This window comes from Halyomorpha halys, unplaced genomic scaffold (assembly GCF_000696795.3).
Source record: "Halyomorpha halys isolate HHAL.00 unplaced genomic scaffold, Hhal_1.1 Scaffold21.1, whole genome shotgun sequence".
Lineage (NCBI taxonomy): Eukaryota > Metazoa > Arthropoda > Insecta > Hemiptera > Pentatomidae > Halyomorpha > Halyomorpha halys.
In genome coordinates, this window is record NW_027112014.1 from 144,281 (window position 1) to 156,099 (window position 11,819).

An 11,819-nucleotide genomic window follows, 5' to 3' on the forward strand; every position below is an offset into this window, starting at 1 on the left:
TAAAACAGATGAATACTTTGCCTTTAATAACAGTACAAAATTGACTATGCAATTACATCATCCAGATTTGAGACTAATTCAATTGAATCGTCTCATTTTATTTATTATATTGTATTTCGGAAAGTCCAAATGGCAATACGTCAAAGTGGTCATAAGTAGAAAATTAACTGTACAAGCGTTCTTGTGCAGACAAAGTAATCATCTGCAAACTTCCTCATAAAGGAAAGTTGATCAATAGCCAAAAGAACAAAATCATGATGGTAAGAGAAGATGAAAAGTATGTGATGAGTGTAAGAGTGGTAAATAATGGAAAAGTTTTGGAGAATTAGATGACTTGATCTTCTTAGAAGCAATTTTTAAAAACTCGGTTAAAATAGATCAAGAAGTGTCCAAGATCATAAAAAAAAAATTACTATTTATAATTAATTATGAGAAGATAGGGCAGTCTTACCATTCTGAGATCCATTGGCAGTGCCTGTTTGAATCCGGCCTGAGTCTTACCGCACATGCCACTGAGCTCACTTAGATTTCAGATCTTTTACTAGTAGCCCTGATTAAGGCCAGAAACTCTGGCTGAAATGTTGGCATTAAATAAATTCTCTCTACTTGTTTGTGTTATTTATTGACCGCACCCCCAACCATCTTCTCCTCATATAAATATTTATTATTGTGAAAATTTACACAATTTTTAAACTTAAACCTCACTGTTATAGACTACTATAGCTGATCTATTCTTCATTATTAATAAATTATTTTCTTAAGTTTCCAGTAAAAAAAAGCAAAAACAATTAGTATCTTTTAGAAATTCACAATGACAGAAAAATTCCTTAATAGGACTCATTTAAACAGGTCACAATGAAGGCTGGGAGGAACTGAATTCCTGATAAAGATGATAAGTATTCTATAAAATGTCAGACCTGCACTGAAGACTATTTGTAAAGTTGTAACACAAAAGATGGATGCTAAGATCAATGAAAGTAAAACCGTAAGTAGAAGAAAAACAAATAATATTTTATAGTATCACCGAATGAATATATTAATATATTACAATTGGATGAACAATAAAAAATTACTGATTTTTTTTTCTAGGAAATTTAATCAACTGATCCGCTTTATCTGTTATTCATTTCCAATTAAGATTGATGATACATAGCAAAAATATGGTATATAAATAATAAAAATTAAAAAAAAATAAAATCAGGCAGTCGAGTATGATTCTAACCAAATCACCTCCTTGCACAACCGTTGGTATAGTAACAGTACTTCCTTACAATGTATTGCACACCTGATCCTTCATTTGTTGTAGTGGTACAGATTTATTTTATTTATTTATTTTTCAGGTTGATGTACCTTTAAGTTTTTCAGCACTGAAACAATCCGTTTGATATGGCACTTCGAAGAACAGAATCCTGTCTCGAAACAAACTATGAGTAAATGGTACCAGAAATTTTAAACTGGTGACACCAGCGTCTAGAGGACTGTGGGTTATGGAGTACGAGAATTATCGTTCTCTAAGGAAATTCAGCAGTACTCTATTTGAGCAGACTCAATAAATCCAAGAGGGCTTGGAGTATGCCAATCCATCATAAATCTTGTGCTGCACAACTTAATCCACCAGCTGATCTTTAAGGTCACTGAAAGAATTGATACTTATAATAAGTGGATATATTGGAAAACACCTACAACCAAGAAATGGTTAGAATACAATCACGCATCCATGCCAGTGGCAAAGAAAGGAAAAGTCGAGAAAAAAAAGATAATGCTCCCTATATTTTGAAATTTGAAGGTATATTTCTCCGTTATGAATTCATACCAGATGGTCAAAACATTGATTCGGAGCTGTAGAGTGGATATTACAAAGAAAGTATGATAGTATAAGCCAGCATTACTCAGGATTATTTTTTTTTTATTTAATACCAGTTCGGCCTGGTAGGTCTTACGTGGTTAGTATAACGGTTACATTTTTTTTTTAACAATTGATAGTGAGGCAGGTGGTACAATCTCCTACAAAAGACACCCCTAACTATATAAAATGTTATAAATATAAAAAAAATTAAGATAAAATAAATTGATAAAAATAATAATTCTTAATAATAGAGAAAAGTAAAGTTAATAACAAAAATAATGACATTTGTAGACCTAACAAAACAAACAATTGCCCTCTAATAGGAAAAACAAAACAAGTTAATCTGAAAAAAGGACGAATAGAAAAAATAAATAAATAAAATAGAAGTAATGTCAATAATAGAATTAATAAATATATAATTAATAACAGAATGTCCTGCAGCAGCCTGAGCTACAGTCTTTGGGTTGAGGTTGGGTTCCCAAATACTAGGTCACCGTTCCTTTAACTGTCCGTAACCGGGAGTGGAACTTCATGAACCTTTTTTTGATGTAATTCTCTACTGACTACGGGATTATTAAACCAAAATTGATTTTTGTTTTTAAAAAAATTATGTCCAGCCAAACATTTCTTATTACAAGATGAAAATAAATTAGAATTAGATGGGATAGAGCTTCCACACCATGTTAAAATTCAGGTTTAACACTTTCTGACTTCTAGCTAGTCAATGGAACAGATATTCCTTCACCATCTTGAAGGAAAGACTTTCCCTGAATGAGGTGAAGTCGCAGTTTCCAAAACCTCAAGAATGGTATTGTGAAGGAATCCAGTAGAATTCCTCGAGATGGGAATAAACCATAGAGCACAAAGGTACATACTTTGAAAAAAAAAATTTAATTAGCAAGCAAAGCGATAATTTTTTATGCTCATGCTATTATTATGAGGTTGAGTCGCAGAGTGTTCAAAACACCAAGAATGGTATTATGAAGGAAACCAATAGAAATTCTCAATGTGGAAATAAACCATAGAACACAATGATACATACTTCAAAAATTTAAAAAAAAAAAATCAAGTTTTTAAAAAAAATATATTTTTTATAAGCAAGCAAACCCATAATTTTTTATGCTCATCCTATTATTATCACAGAAAATTATAAATTATTCATTCAGCAATATTTAGTAACATTAGAGCAGATGACTTACTTTAAAGTCGGACAATGAGGCCATCAAATCGTCTAGTTCTCGAGTTGCAGGTGATGCTGTGGGCCGCATTGTTTTTGTAGTTGTAGTGGTCATCTCCTCCATCATAATCTTCTGGACATAACCTTGTCTGGAAATCAAATATTTACAATCATTTTGGTTTATGTGGCATACTATAATTTTTTCAGTTTTAAATGAAATATTTTTGCATCATATCAAGCAGTGGAAGAGAGCTATTATTTATCCAGTTTTTATTTATGTTTTCACAGTTCTGAGCTAATAATATAAAATTATTAATGAAACAATGATAATTTATCATTACATACTTCATAATAATAAATTTATTAATTAAAGGTTAGCCGATAGTAATTGAATATAAAAAGTAAATTACTATGGTGATGTTGGTGAAATAATTTGTGGAAATGAAATTCAAGATTTTTTTGGATAGAATGTTGGGGCGAAGGGCTTTTAGTAAATGAAAATATACCAACCTCTCTCCAAGAGTAAAATAAACCTAATTGCAGATTCGATTTTAAAAATAGATGGAGGATCATAAAATTAAAAAACCCTAAAGAACCAAAATGATACTGAAAATAAAATAATAAAAGAAAATATGCTTTCCAGTTGACACAGTAATATTAAACATAAACAAATAAAATGAAGTAACATACAAACCAAAAAGATCCTTCCTCTAATTAAAGAAATAATAATAAATAAAGGATATAGAAAATGATGCTTAAATATAAATATCTTAATCTTATAGAATAAACAGAAACAAAAAAAAATTAAATAATTAACTCTCCAATATTATGCAATGAATAGAGAACAAAACATTCAATATTTGATACAATAACAAAAGAAAGCCACTCATACAAGATGGAAGAATAAAAGCTCGTCGATATGCGCATATTGAATAAAAAATAGACAAATCTCCGAATCTCTTCCATGATGCCAGCCGTCGTCCAAATGGTGAAGGTCTGGTGACAATTTGGTGAGTGATGGCCATTCACAATATTCTACCCCAAAGACTTGGAGGTTAAACAGTGGCGGTGAGACAGTTGGTGGTTGAAACCGACAAATCTGGGGTATAAATACATAAAATGTGTAGTAGGCTTCAAAACAATGCCAGAGGGCTGGTGAGAAACCGAGTCTCCGATTGGTGGATGGAGGTTTACAAATTAACATATGTAATATCTCAAAAAAATATGAAGTAGACTGCGAAGGAGTCCCCATCAGCTTGTCTCGAGTTTAATAGTTCCTCATTCTGAACTGTCCAGGGAACAAGATCTTCATAAGCCCACAGCACACAGATACAGTGAAAGCCCACCTCATCAATTGTTTTAAACAATTAACTATTAACAGCTGTTTTAATTAATTTATTTATTAATTAATAAATGCAAAAGACAAAAAAAAAAAAAATTGAAAAGTCAACTGGAAAGGTCATTAAAAAGTTTATTACAGAAAGGAGTGGATAATGAAGTATTACAACAGGCACAAAACAAACCAAAATTGGAAATAAAAGGGCCATAAAATATAATAAACCGTTAAATGATAAAACAATATGATTTATTAGAGCCTACAATTCATTGTACATATCTGAAGCAATAGTAAATTTAATTTAGCATCCTTTTAAATGAGTTTTTTTGTAAGTAGAACCCGAGAGTTAGTTGATATTGCATATTGCAAAAGCGCTAAACTTTCTACTATTCTTAACTAAAGTGAAATGCCCCCAAATAAATTGAAAATTATTATTTAGAATATATGTATACATAGTTGACCGTAAAAATTGATATATAGGAAGATGGTCAGGGTTATGGTCAGGGTTGCGGTCAAAGGAGAAACAAAAATAGTTTACAACTATTAATTTTCCTTTAGGACCGCAACCCTGACCATCTTCCTATATATTATTTAGAATACTTGGGCCTGGAAAAATATTAGGCCGATGAAGAATTCAAAAAGCTTTAAGAAATTTTAATGTATAACCTACAGTCAGTAATTATAATTGAAGAAACTGCAACTCGACAGTCTGCTGTGTAGAGCAGGAATGAAGAGAAAGGTTAGACAATGTTTTAATACTGTGCAAAGAAATTCTGAGTTTGAGAGGCCAGCCCATAGTTCTGATTTAAATACAATAGAACATTTCTTATGTTAGCTGAGCAGAATACAAAAATTAACAAGGCTACAAGCTGTGAAGCAACAGGACTTTCAATAGCTGTGGAATGGAGACCACACAAGATGTAAGAAACATTTTAACTCATATATTAACCATTGAAAATTTTTAATATCAATGTATTTATAAAATTCTTTAGTTGAATCTTGAAACTTTAATATTAGAAGCAAAGAGCTAAGCAAACAACAAACTATTAAATCTGAGTTTTTGAGTAGTGTTTTGATCTGTGAGTGATATTTTCGGGGTCAAATGAAGTAGCCCAAGCTCTAGAAAGTCTATTCAGACTGTAGAAATAGTTTTAAAGAAACTTTTATTAATGAAAGAAAGTTTTAAGTTTTTTGTTTTATTTTTTAATTAGAATAGCATGAAAGAATTCTACATGCGTTGTTCTCTCAATCATGTTTTTTTTATAATAAAATAAAAATACAGATGAACATGGAATAATAAATACATCTTGGAATAATAAATAAATAAATTGTAAATTCAGTTTATCAAAATAAAAGATAAAATATATGTTTGTATCTTGTATTTCAGGGATCAAAATAAAAATTACAAAAAAATAATTTTTATTTCTAGGAGTGAAATACAAAATGGGATCTTATATTTTGCAAATTATTTTTAAATTACTATTGTAACATACATATTAGCAATATTTAATATTCAGAAGGAAAAAAATTAAATGATTTTTATTTTAAAAATTTTTCCTACAAAATTAGTTTGTAAATGAAAAACAATCCTTCTAAAATACTAGAAGTATTTTGAATTTGAAATAAAATTGAAAACAATAGTAAATAATTTAATTTGGCATCCTTTTAGATGAGGTTTTTTTCTGTAAGTAGAACACGAGAGTTAGTTGATATTGCAAAAGTGCTTTATCAAAACTTACTACTATTCTTTATATTTGAAATGCCAAAAAAAAACTAATTTGAAAATTATTATTTGGAATACATGAACATGAATAAATACTAAGCCAATGAAAGATCAAGAAAGCTTTGAGAGGCTTTGTTGTATATCCTTTATGCATTTTGAATTTGAAATACTTTTAAAAAGTATTTCAAGTCACAAGTTTTGTCCAACTGTGCTGCCAACAAATACTTAACAATTTTATTTCATAATTTTTATATTTTATAATAAATAAATAAATCTGGCAGTCTTAGGACTGGCCAACAGAAGTGAAACTTCTGGAAATTAAAAAATGTATTCAAATATTATAAATAATTATTATCCACTCTCTGTTATAGCTTATAGAAGAAAATATCAATTCCAGAATAATAATACAAATTAGAATATAACAGCCATTTGTCTCCTAGGTCAATTTCAGCAGGAAAACTTTTTTTATTGTAATAGGAGAGTAAGAGGTTACAGAAAGGGGCCCATTCAATCGGACCAGGACTACTGGGATTGATAAGCTCCTCTCCAATTACAATAAAAACATTTTTCTGCTGGAATGACTAGCGTTACCCCACCCCCACCACTTCTGTTTCATTTAAAGGATTCCAATCACAAAATCAATTAACTCCCATATAATTTTGTAAGACAAAAAGTCTTTGACTTTGAAGGAGCCTGGATGAAATTATTATTGCTACATATATTTTCTTTTATTTATTTTTTTTTCCTTTCCATCACTTTAATTTTTTAATTATTATTAAATCAATATATTCATATTTGATTGAAGAAGATAGTCAGGGGGAGAGGGGGAGGAGTGTGATCAGTAAAAAAAAAACAAAAATAAACAAATATAAGTGTACTTATATTAATTACTTTATTATTAATTTTCTATTATATTTTACACTTTTCTGTATCCCCGGCTCATTTGGTATATTTTGTTTCTTAATTACTTACACACATTGTATCCCATTATTTTATATTTTACTTTTCCTTTGTTTTTCTATCTGTTTTTTTTTTGTTTTTTTTAATTTTATTAATATTTCTTCTCCCCCTATTATGTATATTACCATTTATTGTTCACATAATTTAAATACTTTTTTACTATGTTTACTTTACAAATTATTTTCGTTATTGTGGCATAACTGCCGTCCCCACTCCTCCCAATAGCAACCATCACTTTGTTTTTGACTGCCGTCAAAACAGGTATGCATTCTGTCTCATCATTTGATTTGTATTTTTTTTTTTTCATCTCTTTATTTGTACTTTCTTTAATATTTCTTCTCTTATCTATCTGTTATTATTACCCTTTTCATTTACTATTTACAACCTTATTATATCTTACTTTTTTACATTTTATACCCCTGTTATTTTACACTTATGTTTTTTTCTTTTTTTTTCCTTTTTGTAACTATAGTGTTTGTATCTTTTTTAGCCCTGACGAAGCCCTGCAATGTGGGGCGAAACATTGGCTCAATAAAATAGTATAATTATCTACTATTTGAGTTTTTTTTTACCACACCCGGACCATATTCCATTCAAAAATATTTATTTATGCCAACGTTTCGACCTGAGTTTCAGGTCTTCATCAGGGTGTCAAGCGGAGAAGGTTGGCTAAAACTCCGGTTTATTTTTTTTATATTAATTGGTTGTTATCTTGCTCTTTGTTCTTAGCTCTAGTGAAGACTAGAAACCCTGGCCGAAACATTAGCACTGTTAAATAAGTTCTCTTAACTTATTTGTGTTTTATACAGACCGCACCCCCAACCATCTTCTCCTCATATATATTATCTACGGTCTAATATCTTCTCATCATTAAATGAAATTCCTTTCTCATTGAATAGCAAACTTCAAAGTTCTGTAAATCAGAGAAAGGAAGGAACATAATCCACAACATTTAGTATTTAGATTTCTTGCTAAAAAAAAAAAAAATCACAATTTCCATGCAAAATGAACATAAATAATGCATTTTGATCTGAAGCTCCTCGAATTACTATTTTATCTGATAATTAGAGAAAGGATATGTTGTCTTGATAATTTAAAAAAGATATCCAATTGAGCTACAAGAATTTTAGCCTATTCAATCCCATCAATAACTCAAAGTTAATAGTAACAGATTTTATTGAGAAAAAGGTGAAACAGTAAATTAGATGACAAATTATACCAACCCATTGGGAAGAGGTGGTTTGAATTCGTCCAAAACTGAAGAACTTTTGGGAGTGGTAGGCCTCAGATTGGTTGGAGTGGTTCCGTTCATCTCAACTGGAACTAGAATAAAAAAAAAAAAAAAAAGAAGGAAATTTTAATTAAAAAAAATATTATTTTAATATAATGAAATACAGTTAACAGCACCCAAATACAGTGAAACCTCTCCTAATGAACATCTCTTTCTAATGTATACTCCATCTTACTGACAATTTTTAAATATCCTGATATGGAAGTATAAGAATTTAGACATCGTTGCTATGGACACCCTTTTAATAGAAACAAAGTTTGGTCATCATTAGCTAAATTAACCTCTCTGGACAGACACTTAAAAAATTTTAATTAAGAAAACCATATTTAACCAGTTTTAAATCCATTAACAAAAAAATGTAAATAAATTAAAAATTAATTTATCTGAACATACAGAGTTGAGCTTTGGGACTCCACTAAACCTTCGAATTTGTCTCGTATCCAATCCATACAATCCAAAATCCTCAATCCTTACTTTGTCACAAATAAAATCATCCATAAAGGCCTTTATGTTCCATATGTGATCTAGCCCGAACCAGATATCAATCCTTCCATTATAAAATCCCTAACCATCAAAACCCTCTAGTTTCTAACCTTGCTTCCTTCTCTATTCCTGACAATCCTCTGAGGCCCCTAAAAAGAAAATGGCCTCAAGACCTTCTAGTGTAAAAATATGATTAGAGTGCTACCAATAGGTAGTTTCTCTACATGCCTATGTCACTCCATTTTTATATTAAATCAAATTTACTTAATGTATTTTTTTGTAAATACAGTTGTAAATTACAATAAATAAATAGAAAAAAAAATTAATTTGTACCGCTACAACCCATGAAAAGTACTGATAATAAACCAACAGCTGTGCAAAGAGGTGATTTGATCAGAATCACACTCGACCGCCAGAATTTTTACCCAATAAAGGGTACCCACTTAATTGGAGGCTGAGTGGACCCCGGAGGGCTCCTTAACTCACAGGGCTGACTCACAGCTACAGCAAAACAGAAAATAATTATCTGCCACACCCAAATTCGAACTTGAGTCAGTCAGTACCACAGTGCCTTACCAATGAGCTACCTACTACACAACAGACAATATATCAGAAAAGAGGCTCTCCGCTGTAGGGAGGTTTCACTGTAATTCATGAATAAGTTTTTATAAACTATTAAATACATAGAAAAATAAATTACCATACAAAAAATATATAATTATTTTATTTAATATTACAAATGAATTCCACAATAAAAACATACACGAAAAAGTGATAAGAATAAAATAAAAGCAGTGATGAGGTGGGTACAGCCATGTCCAATTCATGAGAACATGAGAGCTAGATGATCAAGGTTAGATTCAAAATCAAGGTGGAAAAAAAGTGACCCCAGATTCATCTCTCTGGAAGAGTAAAAAAATGAAATTCTGAAAGACTAAAAAAAAAAAAAAGTACTAGGCATTATTTTTATTTATTTTTTTTTTTTTTTTTAACCCCTACCTAGTCATTTCTGAAATATGGAAAGGGGAGGGAGTTATCCTATAGGTAACTAACCTATTCAACCCAGAGTGAGAGGTTTCTGTGGAGCCACCATAATATAAAAGTCAATCCCCTCCCCAGGCCAAATACAGTGTCCCTGTAGGATCGATGTTGCTTAAAGACACCTCAACTCCCTTAGTTACAAACAGCCTCAATACTAGGCATATTTCTGTAATCAACACATTGGTATAAACACATAGATTAATCTGAGGGCATAATATTCCTGTTGCTTGTTTAGATTTATTTTCATCCCCATAAAAACAAAGAAAAAAATTAAAAAATCATAAATGTGCTACATAAATACTGTCATGAAAACCATACAGGGAGCTTATTATGATTAATAGCTAAAATGAGATTTATTTTAACATTTATATTTTAATTAATGGTATCCAGAAAAACCAACATTTTATGGCCAAGAGAGTCAAATGATTAAAAAGGAAAAATACCTGTACCACTACAACCCATGAAGGTTTTTGGAATCGGTACTTTGTAAGAATGTATTATTTCTAGACCAACAGCTGTACATGGAGGTGAATTGGTCAGGATCACCCTCAAACACCAGATTTTTCTCTCCGAGAAGCCACAGAAGGGTCTTCCAAACACAAAATTGATCCACAGCTGATACTAAGGAATACTAATTGAAAAAATTACTTATGGTAAAATTGTCAAGAAAGCAAGAACCACTAAAACAGTTCATAATGAATCTAAATAGGATGAATCCACTGAAGAGCAATGAATAAGTCATGAAGTTACAACGGAACATGCAAGTGGTCTCATTCATTATTTAGAGTAAGATGATGATGTATTACTGGTATAAGTATCTCAGATATCTGATTTTTTTATTCTTTTACATGTTTTTGGTTTCACTAACTGTTTTTAAACTGCTGTGACTAGTTAGCCCACTTCAGTCAATCCAAATGGTGGGCTTGCCACCTCAGAGCCACCTGGCAGGTTACCCCATCTGGTAGCCGCATACCTAGGGAAGCCTTATTCATTCATTTACTAACAATCACTTATTAATTTAAAAAAAATTACTTTTACTTATTGTAAATTAATTATTAGATTTAATTTCTTCGAAGTTATGAAATAATATGTTTTTTTTTACAGGTATTACAATAATTTTTTTTACTGTGCATGATATGGGAATTTAAGTTATCTCCGATAATCACACGACACAATACCATGAATAATTGGAGATGACTGAAATTGGAAGGCTTGGGTTAGGATGACTGTGGACTGAAATAGGCATCCTGTGATCATTGAACTCTGGAATAAGCACTTAATATAATTGAACTCTGGAATAAGCACTTAATATAATTGAACTCTGGAATAAGCACTTAATATAATTGAACTCTGGAATAAGCACTTAATATAATTCAGAAGAAAAAATAGGAGGTACAAGCACACTGTGTGTCAAAAGACCCTCAATGACCTTGGTGAGGGACTAAGTAATATATTTTTTTAAATCAAAATTAAAACTATGGAGGGTTGTGGTCTCAATACTTTGTAAGGAAGTACTGTTTCTTGAACAACGGTTAAATAAGGAGGTGATTTGTTCATGATCAAGCCCAACCACTCTATAATAAAAAATACCCACTGCTGGATCCCAGGGGGCTCTGGAATATATAGAGTTAACTTACGGTTACAGTAAAAGAATAAATAATTATCTGTCACAGCCGGATTAGAACCAAAGTCCTAAAGAGTTAGTAGCACAGTGCCATACTCACAGAGCCTCCCCTCTCCCCGAGTTAAGGTTTTTTAAATAATACAATTTTGAATGAGTACCAAAGCCAATTATAAGGTATCAATTAGATATTGGTTTTGATATTTTTCATAAAACTTACGTTTCAATTAAGTAAATTTTATCCAATTTAAGTCTCAAAACAATCTATATTACTTTAAGTCTCAAAACAATCTATATTACTTTAAGTCTCAAAACAATCTATATTACTTTAAGTCTCAAAA

At 30.7% G+C, this 11,819-nt stretch overlaps 1 protein-coding gene and 1 long non-coding RNA gene across 6 annotated transcripts in view; one reads left to right on the forward strand and one right to left on the reverse strand.

The window, feature by feature from the left end:
• The window catches only part of LOC136796369 (uncharacterized), a 35,576-nt gene extending 33,815 nt beyond the window's left edge, over positions 1-1,761 (forward strand). Inside the window, exons 2-4 of the long non-coding RNA XR_010844078.1 lie at positions 850-985; positions 1,090-1,248; positions 1,341-1,761. This is a non-coding gene — a long non-coding RNA (uncharacterized lncRNA). The remainder of the gene's footprint in view (positions 1-849; positions 986-1,089; positions 1,249-1,340) is intronic.
• The window catches only part of LOC106681891 (leupaxin), a 208,802-nt gene that overhangs the window by 54,669 nt on the left and 142,314 nt on the right, over positions 1-11,819 (reverse strand). For all 5 annotated transcript variants that reach the window (XM_067049917.1, XM_067049918.1, XM_024362342.2 and 2 more), the window contains exons 4-5: positions 8,266-8,365; positions 3,046-3,172 (exon numbers count right to left, since the gene is read on the reverse strand). In XM_067049917.1, coding sequence (XP_066906018.1) covers positions 3,046-3,172; positions 8,266-8,365 — 227 coding nt within the window. The remainder of the gene's footprint in view (positions 1-3,045; positions 3,173-8,265; positions 8,366-11,819) is intronic.